Source organism: Geotrypetes seraphini, chromosome 7 (genome assembly GCF_902459505.1).
Source record: "Geotrypetes seraphini chromosome 7, aGeoSer1.1, whole genome shotgun sequence".
Classification (NCBI taxonomy): Eukaryota; Metazoa; Chordata; class Amphibia; order Gymnophiona; family Dermophiidae; genus Geotrypetes; species Geotrypetes seraphini.
Window position 1 is genome coordinate 30,765,722 of NC_047090.1, and position 14,087 is coordinate 30,779,808.

Genomic DNA, 14,087 nt, shown 5'->3' on the forward strand with positions numbered 1-14,087 from the left:
ACACCCTCCTTTTATAACCTCCCCCCTCCCCTTGAGAAAAGGGATCTCCACTCCTGCCATTATTTCTCTACTAACCACGCACATAACTCTCAGTGACCTCCTGAAAAACCCAACACCTGCCTTTATGGCAAGAGAGTCACGGCCGTAAAAACAGTTTGATCCGCCTGGCTCACTCTCCCCATTCATTTTCCCACCTACGCTACAACTCATGTGACACGACAAACTCCGCCCATTCCACGAGGACAGCCAATCACAAAGCCAAAATCCGGGATAGGTTCCACACTCCCCGAAAGCAGCGCCCTGTATCTGCCAATCAATAAACCTTACGGCTCCGCCCACAGAGGTCCAGACGTCTCGGACTGGGCGCGGCGCTTCTCGCTTCTTTGCCGGACCTGGGCGGAGTTCCGCGCCGCAGCAGCTTCCCGAGGAGGACGAGGGAGCGCGAGGTCCGCCGAGAAGGAAGGAGAGAGGGGGGCGGCGCCTTCAGCGCCCCGCCTCCTGCTGGGGAGAGCGTGCGCGTGTGTGTCTGTCACAAGGCGAGAGAAAGCACGAGCGACCCCCCGAATCCTCCCGGCCAGCAACGCTAGCGGGTGACAACAATGTTGCGGCGCATCTTGCAGCTGGTAAGAGAGCCCGGCGCGCGCCTGCTTCTCCAGGGGATCGGAGCGGTTTGGCCTTCGCGCGCCTTCTCCGACCCTCACGCGCCCCATTTCTCGACAGTTAGGGCCTGTGTGGCGGCGCCGCCGAGGCCTCTCGGACTCCGTTCCTGACTCGTCCGCCCACCGCGGCCGGGTGTGCCCGGAGGAGGAAGAGTTGCTGCTTCCTGGGCCGCCGCTGGAAGCAGTTTCTTGACAGAGAGACGTGGTGGAGAGTTAGCGGCGGGCGTGCGCGCGCCGCCCCCCCCCTTCTCCCGTGCGTCAGTCGTTATAAAGATGAAGATCGTGGATAGGGGGTCAGCCAAGCGGCTTCGTTTCGGGCTCCCCCCCCTCCTCCTCCTCCCCGTGGACGAGAGCGGTTTTGAATTCCGAGCCCACACCCCCTTTGTCTTCCTGGAGCGTTTACCGTGGCCTGCTGTTCTGCCGGGCTGGAGTGTCCTTTGCTGCCGCTCCCTCCACCACGGCTGTTGGGCAACTGCAGATTTCTTGTGTTGGGGCTAAAACTAAAATGCGGTCCTGTTTGCTAAAAACGCTTGTTAACTTTTGCAGTCTTTTTGGTCGCAGGTTTTATCTGGTCAGACTTTTCGGTAAACTTTTAAGTAGTTGAGAGTCCCTTTTCATCTGCTAGGAAGGTCAGCACTGGTGTCAGACCTTAATCAGGGGTGTCAAAGTCCCTCCTCGAGGGCTGCAATCCAGTCGGGTTTTCAGGATTTCCCCAATGAATATGCATGAGTTCTATTTGCATGCACTGCTTTCATTGTATGCTAATAGATCTCATGCATATTCATTGGTGAAATCCTGAAAACTGGACTGGATTGAGGCCCTCAAGGAGGGACTTTGACACCCATGCCTTAAGTAGTTATTCTAAGATTTAGTGCAGTTGTTTAAGCATACAGTGATTTTGGTTTTTATATATTGTATGTATTTTATTACAGATTCCCTTGAGCACCCCCAAAATTACAGTTTAATTTATTTGATATACCGCAAATGTTAATACTCAAGTTTAAACCAAAGCGGTTTACAATATTAAAAGCAAGGGGGGGGGGAATTTCTAAAAACAAATATTGGAGAAACTTTTTTACTAGGGAGATGTTATTTCTATTGGGGTTAGCACCCTCAATAATTTGTAAAAGCTGATTCCTATGTGTCTGGCAGTACTTAAGTGCCAAATAGTTTTTTTTTTTCTGTTGACAGTTGGTATGGATCGGCATGTACTGCTGAAGGGCTTCCTTGAAAAGGGCAGTCAAGTTACCTGCTTATGGTACATCTCTCAGCAGACCAGTCACCCTAATCAGTAGTTCTGTGAAGAATTAGGAAATTCTAGTACCATCCGAAGACCGTGTGAATCGGCTGTTCCCATTGTCATTTCATAATAAAATGATTTTGTAGTGTGCAGTGCTGTACAGAAACTAATTAGAGGAAGATTGGTTTACAGTCAAGAAAAACAAATCTTAAGACTATGAGTTTTAAAACAGTAAGGGAAGAATTAAATCAGGTGGGTTATAGAGAGATGTAGTCTCAGTAAGTCTTATATTTAGTTCACTTATCTAATTTAGTTAAAGCTGTAGAAATTTAGGGCCTCCGTTCCCGTAAATACTATACTATATAAGAAAAGCAGTATCGAGCAGCAGGGTATTCAGTTTTGGAGGCCATATCTTGCTAAGGATGTAAAAAGACTTGAAGCAGTTCAGAGAAAAGAGACAAAAACAGTATTGGGTTCACACCGCAAAGCATATGAGACTTTTGATGACCTGAAGATAAATGATACAGATATTCAAATATTTGAGAGGAATTATTGTACAAACAAACCTTTTCCAGAGGAAGTAAGGTGGCTTGTTAGAACTAGAGGACATTAATTTAAATTGTAGAAATAACATCAGGAAATACTTTTTCAGAGAGGGTGGTAGATGCCTGGTGTGTCCTTCCGCAGGAGATGATGGAGATTGAAATGGTAATAGGAATTTAAAAATGCGTGTGATAAACATAAAGGAATCCTGTTTGCGTGTGATAAACAAAACTTAGTGGTGATTAGATGGCAACACTAGTGCCAGTGCTGGGCAGACTTCTGTGGTGTGTTCCCTGAAAATAGCAAGGACTACATATTCATACGTGATTTGTATCATATTACACATTATGAGTTAATCTTGTTGGGCAGATTGGATCGACCATACAAGTCTTTATCTTTTGCCATCTAATATGTTATTAATTGGCAGCAAAGGGTAGTTGGAACAGAGGTACAAACTAAAGCACATTCTGTAACCCCCTCCCCATATCAGTCTCTGCACCAGCTAGTCAACTAGGCCACCTTTTTATGGTAGTGTTTTTCTGTATTAGTAACATTTTGTTATATGGTCTTTTTCTGTAATTGGTTTCCTTGTTTTATTCCATAAACAGAATTTAATATGACAATAGATGAAGCCTGCAGGGCTCATCTTCTTTTCATATAATATCTTGCCTTAATCACAGGAATATATCTTATGAATATATTCCATACTTTCTCAAATTACTTCTGGTTTTGTCTATACAAGACAAGGGTATCGTATATGCGCTAAAGAAGAAATGTTGACTTTTAACAAGCGTGTATGAAACATGTCTGTCTCTCCCCAAAACTCAAAAGAAGTGTGATTTTACTACCCTCCACTTAAAATATATTAGATACATTTTTTCCCCCCCATTAGCCACAGTCAAAACACAAGTGCTGGCACTGTAACGGCACCCTGGACCAGTCACTGCTTTTTGTCGCCAAAAGCTGATGCCGCTCTTCGACAATGCCTCGGCGATTTTTAAGAATCCACCGCAGGGCTCATTTCAATGTTAGAGAGCACATTTGTGTGCCATTGTCGGAGACTGCTATAAACTTTGGTAAAGACAGAAATAATCCGTTTTGATAATCCACCACTAAAATGTGTGCAGGCTAAACCGCTGGAAAACAGTTTAGCGACGGCATTCAAGTTTTGAGAGCCATGACTGTTGCTCAGTGGCATACCAAGGTTGGGATGGTGGAACAGTCTGTCTCTGGCATAGGCAATAAGGGGGGTGCATTGTCTGTAGACTAATTTAAAATCAATAATGAAACAGACTGAAAGTTGGTCTGCAGTTTATTATCACCATGGGCTAACAATTCTAAACAGTAATTTTGTCCTACAGAGGAGAGGATTAAAAAAAATAAATCTAATCTTTTCATCTTATACTGCATCATCCCTGACCAAAAAAGAATTATTAGAAACAAAACAACAACACATTAATTAAGATTATTATAATAAAAGTGTTTGAAATAGTAAAGTTTTCAGGTATTTACAAAAGATTTGATAAGATGTACATGATCTTAGATTGATTGGTAATTCATTCCAAATACTATAGAGGTAAAAATAAATGACAATGAGAAAGTAAACTCTTAAATTGAATACCCTTAATAGACAGATACATCACAGAATGTGCATGAGTATTTAACAAAATTACCCCCCTTTTTACAAAACCGCAGTGCGGTTTTTAGCGCCAGGCACAGCTGTAAGCTCTGACGCTCATAGAATTTCTATGAACATTAGAGCTGTTACCTCCACAGCCGGTGCTAAAAATTGAGCTACAGTTTTGTAAAAGGGGGAAGGGGGTTAGAAATTAGAGATGTTAGATTCAACTGATTGACCATGATAAATTTTAAAAGTTATACAGACACTCTTAAATTTAATTATGGAATTAAGAGGCAGTCCAAGAAGACTTCTCAAAAGATCCACCCCGGTTGTCAAATAGGGTAGGTATGCTGTTGCTATAGCTTTAGTCCTCTCACATCTACTTTACTGCATCCCTTTATTCTCTGGTCTCCCAGCAAAAGAAGTATGATGCCTTCAATAAATACAAAACACAGCGGTTAAAACCATTCACTATGCCAACAAATTGATCATGTGACCCCATTACTGCTTAGTAAGCACCGGCTACCAATTTCAGCAAGGATTATATTCAAACTTGTTTAGTTCATAAGCTCTACAATACAAAACAGGCCTGACATGTTTTCTAGCTTGTTCTCTAATACCTGATCTTTTTAGCTAGAATTTACTGGTAGTGCCATTTTAGTGCAGTTGGCTTAGACACTATTCAACATGTCATCTTCAATGTGACTGATCCAACATTGTAAATGCCTCCCCACTACATCTTAGATTAGACCCCTCTGAAACCCATATTAAAAATAATTTATAATGTTTGATGTGATTTATTTTCTGATCACTAATTGGTATAAAATTATAGATGGTGCCAAAATGTAGGCACCCTTTAACTTTGTGGATAGTACAGTAAGCCCTTAGTTGAAGTGAGTGCAGGATATATGTCTTTCTTTTTAGTATTTCTCTCTTTCAGTGCAACATTTTAAGGTCTTCTGGGTTTTCTTTCTTCCTTAACTGTACTCTAATAACCTTTTAAACTACTGAGCAAGTTACCTGATCTACAGTGTATCAAGAAGTAAATAAACTAGGGTGAGGCAACTTGGCATCCTAGAGTGTAGATGAGCAGGCTGCTACTTCTGCAATACCTAAAAAATGCTGTGGGAAGGTTAAAACCCTGGTGATTTCTTCAACTTGTATTTCAGCTCTTCAGCAGTTGCAGACTAGGATGGAGATCTTTGCAGCTACGACATCATCTGGGGGTCCATTGGTAGTTGTGGGGTTGAGGTGACAACCCCTCTGCCTTTGGACATCAGCATTTCACTATCCCCTGAGATGAGAGAGCTGCTGGAAAATTGAGACGACCAATGTGAAAGAGCAGTGATTGCAGCTGCTATGCTGCCTCATGATACCATAGTCTTTCCTATGCAGTCTTTTCAATGTTTGAGTACCTGATTGTAAAACCGCTTAGATAACCAATCAAAAACAATGATTCACTAGTTGGACAAATATCTATCCATTCTGTCCCCCTACAAATCAAGTCCAAACTTAAACTCTTAGGAATCCTCTTTTGATAAACGCCTCACTTACATGACCAAATTAGCTCTCTGACCAAAAACTGCTTTTATAAACTCCGTCTAATTCGTTCTATAACCTCAGTCTTAGAATCCACCTCTATTCAAATTCTAATTCACTCTTTGATCATTTCACATATAGACTATTGTAACTCACTCTACCATGGAATAACCCAAAAAGAAACCCGCCAAATGCAACTAATTCAAAATACAGCAATTAAACTCATCCATAAAGCTAAAAAATATGGCCATATCACCCCCCTACTTCGAGATTCTCATTGGTTACCTGTCTCTCATAGATCAACTTATAACATTCTTCTCTTAGGGCCTGTAGCTCCGAAGCCCATAGAGATTTAAAGGGCTTTGGGGCTGTTGCCGTGCTGCAGCTGCTAGTGCGGCTTTGTAAAACAGGCCCTTAGTGTTTAAGATCAAGATAAATATATCATCCCACATACCCCTTCCAAGGCCCTCAGGTCCACTAATCAGAACTTATTAACAGTCCCTTCAATCAAGGATTTATATTATACTAGAAACACAATTTTCTCTGTTGTCACGCCCTCTCTCTGGAATGCAATGCCATCAAACTTTCGCTCTGAAAATTTCCTAAACAAGTTTAAAACACACCTTAAGACATTCCTCTTTAAAGACGCTTATCAAAATTCCAACTGAGTTCCCAAATAAAAACGCTTTCAGGAAGCGATACCCCACTTTTTCTTATTGTTTTATCATTCCCTTCCGAAGGTCTTGAGCATGCAGAGATGCTCAAGGCCCAGCAAAGAAGAAGACGCAGATCTTGGGGCACCGATATGTCCTGTGCGTTGGCGCCGGTGCCGGCGGCCAAATGGGGGTAAGCAGCGTGTTCAGGTGGGTGCTGGGGGATTTAAGATCACGGCAGAGGGATGCCGGATCGCAGGGGGTGGCGGATCACACGGGGGGGGGGGGGGGCTTTGGGGGAGCAATGCCGGTTCTCGGGGGTGGGATAGAGCAGCGCCGCTGGCCTCGGGGGGTGGGGGTGGGTGGGAACATATCAAGCGAGTTTCCTTTAGTTCCTATGGGGAAACTCGCTTTGATATACGAGTATTTTGGTTTACAAGCAAGCTTCTGGAATGAATTATGCTTGTAAACCAAGGTACCACTGTACTGTATTTCAGCTTATTATGTTTTAAGTGCTATGTTTGAAAGTTCTAGTACAATCATTACCACCTGTTTCTAGAATATTTTTATCTACCATTTTATAAAAAGAAGCCATTAGCAGAAGGAATATGTTTTCCTCTTATTTTGTCAGTTTGGATCTGACTGCTTTGCTTTCTCATTTAAGGAAGATGCTGCTATAACTTCCACTCTCCTAGTGACACTTAGGGCTACTTTTACTAAGGTGCTCTAGCGTTTTTAGCGCACGTAGGATTTTAGCATGCGCTAATCCTGCGCTACGCTTCTAGAACTAATGCCAGCTCAATGCTGGCATTAATGCGCTATTCCTTCTCTTTGAGGGTTCAACCATTTTCTGATATAGCAAAGGTCACAGACAGATGTAGACAGTTTTTGTTACTGAAACCATGGCTTTTGGCTTAGGGGTGGGGTTGGGTTGCTTTTCTTGAAGTTTCCCTATAAATTAGGGTCAAATACCAATCGAGAACGTATGCTTTTGTTCAGTGGACTCTGTTTTTGAGTAATAAAAGTGTGTTTATTGAGGTAGTTTCCCTTTATGGTAGTAGCCAGATTAATATATATGCTCTCAACCTTGACATTCCAGTTTTTTCACTTAAGACCTTCCCAGAACGTGTGCTTTAACTCACCAACTCTCTGCATTTTTATTGGTATCTCAGGTTGTTGCAGCTAGGCTTTTATGAAACAGAATGGCTGCTCAATATTTTTTCCCCTAGGGCAGAGACTATATATCCATTGTTCCATCCAGTTGCTTTGTAATTTTGGGGCTTAGCTGGTAGCTTGATGAGTCTCCTGCAACAGTGCTATGTCAGCATGAAGGTTCTTGAGATTGCTAGCACTTTAGTGTGTTTAATAGGATAAGTCTTTGTACATTAAGGGAAACACATTATCAAGTCAGCCATGTCACAGTAAATCTTGTGAAGGTGTCGTAAGTGGTTTTGTTGTTCACTACATAGAGCAACATAATTATACATGTTCATATCCTATATAACAGCAAAATGGCCAAAAGCAAATCCTAACATATTCAACATGAATGCAATGGTTCGAGAGACCATTATTATCTGAAGAAATAGGATTAAAGCAAAGTCATGAAAAGGCGGTTAATAAATAAAATAAAGGCTTCCAAGTTTTTCGATGTGGAATAAGCTGGGAAAGTCTGAGAGAAGGTATAAGTAATATGAAATGAGACTAAAGTATACCAAGACCTGTGGTGTTTAGCTTCCAGTGTTCATATGAACTGTTCCAGTTTGGCCAGTTGACTAGGGGAGAATGCATAATGGATTTGATATACCACTTTTACATATTGCAATATATTCAGGTACTTTCTCTGTTCCTATTGGGCTCGCTTACAATCTAAATTTTGTACCAGTTGGTCAAAATGGCATGTGACATTATTCCATGCTAATTCACATTCTCACAAGATACAGCAAACCAAAGCACATACTTAAGAGATTTTAATTTTGGATGCGTGATCAGAAGTTGTTTCTCTTAAATAATGAACTATAACTATGTAACTTATTTGTTTACCTAAGGTGGAGAACAAAAAACACACATAATAAAATAAGCAAAAGATACATACAAGAATACAATTATAAAAGCTCCAATAATGCCAGGGTGTACCAGTTCAGCATTATTACAGTAAAAGGATTATAGGTACTCAAACCTAAGCAAACGCCTCACATAATAAATACTAAGAACATAAGAATAGCCATACTGGTTCAGAGCAATGGTCCATCTAGCCCAGTATCCTGTTTCCACATAGGCCAATCCAGGTCACAAGTAGCTGGCAGAAACTCAAATAGTAGCAACATTCTACGATACCGATCCCAGGGCAAGCAGTGGCTTCCCCAATGTCTGTTTCTGTAGCAGACTATGGACTTCCTCAGAACTCATCTAACCTCTTTTTTAAACCCAGATATGCTAACTTAGAAACATAGAAATGTGATTGCCAATAAAGGCCAAATGGCCCATTCAGTCTGCCCAGTATCTACTATTTCCTCTTCTTCCTAAGAGATCCCACTTGCCTGTTCCACGCTTTCTTGAATTCAGACACAGTGCTTGTTTCCACCACCTCTACCGGGAGATTATTCCACTCACCTACCACCTTTTCTGTAAAAAAGTATTTCTTTAGATTACTCTTGAGCCTATCACCTCTTAACTTCATCCTATGCCCTCTCACTCAAGAGTTTCCTTTCAATTGAAAGAGACTCGCCTCATATGTATTTATGCCACATAGGTATTTACCGTATTTTCACGCATATAACGCGCGCGTTATACGCGTTTTTACCTACCGCGCATACCCCTCGCGCGTTATATGCGTGAGCGCGGTATACAAAAGTTTTAAAACATAGTTCCCACCCCGCCCGACGCCCGATTCACCCCCCCAGCAGGACCACTCGCACCCCCACCCCGAACGACCACTCGCACGCGCTCCCACCCGCATCCACGATCGGAGCAAGAGGGAGCCCAAGCCCTCTTGCCCGGCCGACTCCCCGACGTCCGATACATCCCCCCCCCCCGGCAGGACCACTCGCACCCCCACCCCGAACGACCGCTCGCACGCGCTCCCACCCGCACCCGCATCCACGATCGGAGCAAGAGGGAGCCCAAGCCCTCTTGCCCGGCCGACTCCCCGACGTCCGATACATCCCCCCCCCCGGCAGGACCACTCGCACCCCCACCCCGAAGGACCGCCGACTTCCCGACAATATCGGGCCAGAAGGGAGCCCAAACCCTCCTGGCCACGGCGACCCCCTAACCCCACCCCGCACTACATTACGGGCAGGAGGGATCCCAGGCCCTCCTGCCCTCGACGCAAACCCCCCTCCCCCCCAACGACCGTCCCCCCCCAAGAACCTCCGACCGCCCCCCAGCCGACCCGCGATCCCCCTGGCGACCCCCACGACCCCCCCACCCCCCTTCCCCGTACCTTTGGTAGTTGGCCGGACAGACGGGAGCCAAACCCGCCTGTCCGGCAGGCAGCCAACGAAGGAATGAGGCCGGATTGGCCCATCCATCCTAAAGCTCCGCCTACTGGTGGGGCCTAAGGCGCGTGGGCCAATCAGAATAGGCCCTGGAGCCTTAGGTCCCACCTGGGGGCGCGGCCTGAGGCACATGGGCCCAACCCGACCATGTGCCTCAGGCCGCGCCCCCAGGTGGGACCTAAGGCTCCAGGGCCTATTCTGATTGGCCCACGCGCCTTAGGCCCCACCAGTAGGCGGAGCTTTAGGATGGATGGTCCAATCCGGCCTCATTCCTTCGTTGGCTGCCTGCCGGACAGGCGGGTTTGGCTCCCGTCTGTCCGGCCAACTACCAAAGGTACGGGGAAGGGGGGTGGGGGGGTCGTGGGGGTCGCCAGGGGGGTCGCGGGTCGGCTGGGGGGGCGGTCGGAGGTTCTTGGGGGGGGACGGTCGTTGGGGGGGAGGGGGGTTTGCGTCGAGGGCAGGAGGGCCTGGGATCCCTCCTGCCCGTAATGTAGTGCGGGGTGGGGTTAGGGGGTCGCCGTGGCCAGGAGGGTTTGGGCTCCCTTCTGGCCCAACTACCAAAGGTACGGGGAAGGGGGGTGTGGGGGTCGTGGGGGTCGCCAGGGTGGTCGCGGGTCGGCTGGGGGGGCGGTCGTTGGGGGGAGGGGGGTTTGCGTCGAGGGCAGGAGGGCCTGGGATCCCTCCTGCCCGTAATGTAGTGCGGGGTGGGGTTAGGGGGTCGCCGTGGCCAGGAGGATTTGGGCTCCCTCCTGGCCCGATATTGTTGGGGAATCGGCGGTCCTTCGGGGGGAGGGATGTATCGGACGTCGGGGGGGGCGCATCAGGCTTTCAGGATGGGGACAGACCTTCAAGGGGGGACAGTGCACGGAAGTCAGGGGGGGTGAACGGAGAGTCGGGACAGCGCACGGAAAGTCAGGGCGGGCGAAAGGAGCGTCGGGCAGCATGCGCGGTATACCCGTGAGCGCGGTATACCAAAGTTTTTGTACATATCATCGTGATTTCTGCGCGCTATACCCGTGTGCGCGTTTTATACGGGTGCGCGTTATTTGCGTGAAAATACGGTAAACATCTTTATCATATCTCCTCTTTCCTGCCTTTCCTCCAAAGTGTACATATTGACATCTTTGTCTGTCCCCCATATGCCTTTTGACAAAGACCACCGCCCATTTTAGTAGCTTTCCTTTAGACCTACTCCATCCTGTTTATATCTTTTTGAAGGTGTGTTCTCCAGAATTGTATACAGTGTTCTAAATGAGCTCTCACCAGAGTCTTTATACTTTGACATCAATACCTTCTTACCTGCCATACCTCTCCCTATGCACCCCTGCATCCTTCTAGCTTTTGCCATCGCCTTTTCAACTTGTTACCACTTTCTCTGGTAACAAGATCCAGAGCTTAATTACTTGGAGTGAACAATTTTCTGTTTATTTTAAAGGGATTTCCAAGTAACTTCATGGGGTTCTCTCCCTAGTCTTTGTAAATCTTGAAAGAGTAAAAATTGATTCACTTTTACCTGTTCTACACCATAAAGGATTTTGTAGACCTCAAGCACATCTCCCCTCAGCCTGGGGTGTAAATCATCTGGTGATTCATCAATCTTTTAACTTGTCAGTTTGGCTTAGTATATCTTCCAGTTTGTTCTTCTGCACTGTCACCCTTGACAACCATTTCTGGTTTAGGTAGATCTCTAACATGAAACAAAACACCAGTGGCAAAAGAGTACAACTGAGGAACCAGTTGTTGAGGAGCCAAGAGTCTTTAATTGAACCAAGTAAGATGAGTCAACATGAGCTATGTTTTTTGGCCATTAGACTTGTATCAGGAGAGAAAATACTTGTACAATGCAAATTTCCAGATTAAGCACACAGAAGATAGAAAGGAGCTTAATCTGCAAATTGTGGAATTTGCATTGTACAAGTACTCTGACTCCTGATGCAGGCATAATGGCCGAAACACGGCTTGTGCTGAGTCATCATACTTGGTTCAATTAAAGTCTCTTGGTTATTCAATGATTGGTTCCTCAGTTGTCCTCTTTTGCCACTGGTCCAGGCTGCTGTTTTCTTTTCATGTATAGACTGTGTTGTTTTTTATTTTCTTCATTTGGATCCTTTTTCCATTCTTTCAAGGTTGCTCTTTTGACTATAATAGTCTCTTTCACATTATCTTTAAACCATGCCGCCTGTCATTTGGTCTTCTTTCTACCTAATGTCCATGCCTGATTTAAAGTCCTAACCTATGTCACTGATTCTTTTTTGCTTCTCTTTAACAATTTTTCTCATTTTCTCATAGTTGCCTTTTTGAAAATTAAATGTCACTCCAGTAGATTTTCTTTGACTTCACACCAGATATTAGCTCAAATTTGATCGTCATGATCACTGTTTCCCAGCGGACCCAGCACTGTTATCTCTTGTACTATTCTCTGCATTCCACTAAGGACTACAGATCTAAAATAGCTCTCCTTCTTGTTGATTCTTGGACCAGTTGTTTCAAGAAGCAGTCTTTGATTATATCTAGGAATTTTACCTACCTAACACTCTCTGATGTAACATTTATCTGGTCAATATTGGGGTAGTCAAAATCACTTAAATCAACCTGTAGCCTACTCTCTTCTGCCATAAAAAGAAGGGCCCAAATATCAACTGTTTACAGTGGAGAAAAAAGACCTCAGAAACATTTTTATGAGTTAAGCTCATTTCAAACATCAGGCTACAATTCATTCATTGGTCAAAAAACCTCCAGTATTTCTAAAACGTCAGATATAAAAAATCAACTTAAGTCCTCCCAAACAACAGGAAAAAGTTCATATAGGACTCCTTAAAATATTATGATTTGGACTGTTCCAAAACATGCTGGATCCAACCATATGAAATAAAGGATAAATCCCCCAGTCCAAGATGAAAAAATGTCAAGTCAAACATCCACAGTACTAGAAGAGTAGAATTGTTCATACATAAGAATAGCCTTACTGGGTCAGACCATTGGTCGATCTTCGCGGAAGCCAATCCAAACTGCAAGTACTTGGCAAAAACCCAAATAGTAGCAGCATCCCATGCTACCATACCATGTCTGTCTCAACAGCAGACTATGGACTTTTTCTTCTGGAACTTGTCAAAACCTTTTTTTAAAACCAGCTACATTAACTGCTCTTACCACATCCTCTGTCGACGTGTTCTATTGGTTTTAAAATTATTATTCTGTAACTTCGAGTGTCCCCTAGTCTTTGTATATCTTGATGCAGTAAAAAAATTGACCCACTTGTACCTGTTCCACACTACTCAGGATTTTGTAGACTTCAATCATATCTCCTCTCAGCTGTCTCTTATTTTCTAAACTGAAGAGCCCTAACCTATCTAGTTTTTCCTCATACGAAAGGAATTCATCCCCTTTATGTTGGTCGCTCTTCTTTGAACTTTTTTCCAATGCCGCTATGTCTTTTTTGAGATAAGGAAACCAGAATAGAATGCAGTACTCCAAGGTGAGGTTGCACCATTGAGTGATAAAGAGACATTATAACATTCATAGTCTAATAATTTCTAGCATCCTGTTTGCCTTCTTGGCCACCGCCTCACATTGGGTGAAGGCTTCATCGTATTGTCTATGATGACACCTAGATCCTTTTCTTGAACGCTGACCCCTAAGGTGGTCCCTTGCATTCAATAACTATGATTTGGATTATTCTTCCCAATGTGCATCACTTTGCATTTATCCACATTAAATTTCATCTGCCATTTGGATGTCCAGTCTTCCAATTTTCTAAGGTCTTCATGTAGTTTTTCACAGTCCATGCATTTTAACAATGAACAGTTTAGCGTCCTTTGGAAATATAATCACCTCGCTCATAGTTCCAATTTCTAGATCATTCATAAATAAGTTAAATAGCATCGGTCCCAGCACAGATACCTGCGGCACACCACTATTTACTTTCCTCCACTGAGAAAAATGTCCATTCAACCCTACCTTCTGTTTTCTGTCCGATAACCAGTTCTTAATCCACAATTGAACATTGCCTCCTTTCCCATGACTCTTTAATTTTCTCAGGAGCCTCTCATGAGGAATTTTGTCAAAAACCTTCTGAAAATCTAGATACATTACATCAATCTGCTCGCCTTTATCCACTTGTTTGTTCACACCTTCAAAGAAGTCAAACAAATTGGTGAGGCAAGACCTCCCTCGGCTGAACCCATGCTGACTGTCTCATTAAATCGTGTTTGTTTACATGTTCCACAATTTTATTTTTTATATTGTTTCCACTATTTTGCCTGGCACCGAGGTCAGGCTTACCTGTCTGTAATTTCCAGAATTTCCCCTGCAACCCCTTTTAAAAATCGTAACATT

General features: G+C 44.1%; 1 protein-coding gene across 2 annotated transcripts in view; it reads left to right on the forward strand.

The window, feature by feature from the left end:
• The first annotated feature begins 355 nt into the window (after positions 1–355).
• Positions 356–14,087, forward strand: part of EEA1 (early endosome antigen 1) — a 243,198-nt gene continuing 229,466 nt past the window's right edge. The window contains exon 1 of one of the 2 annotated variants that reach the window (XM_033951558.1): positions 356–623. In XM_033951558.1, the coding sequence (XP_033807449.1) occupies positions 600–623 (24 nt within the window). In that variant the 5' untranslated portion in view covers positions 356–599. The remainder of the gene's footprint in view (positions 624–14,087) is intronic. The other variant, XM_033951559.1, reaches the window with a different exon arrangement.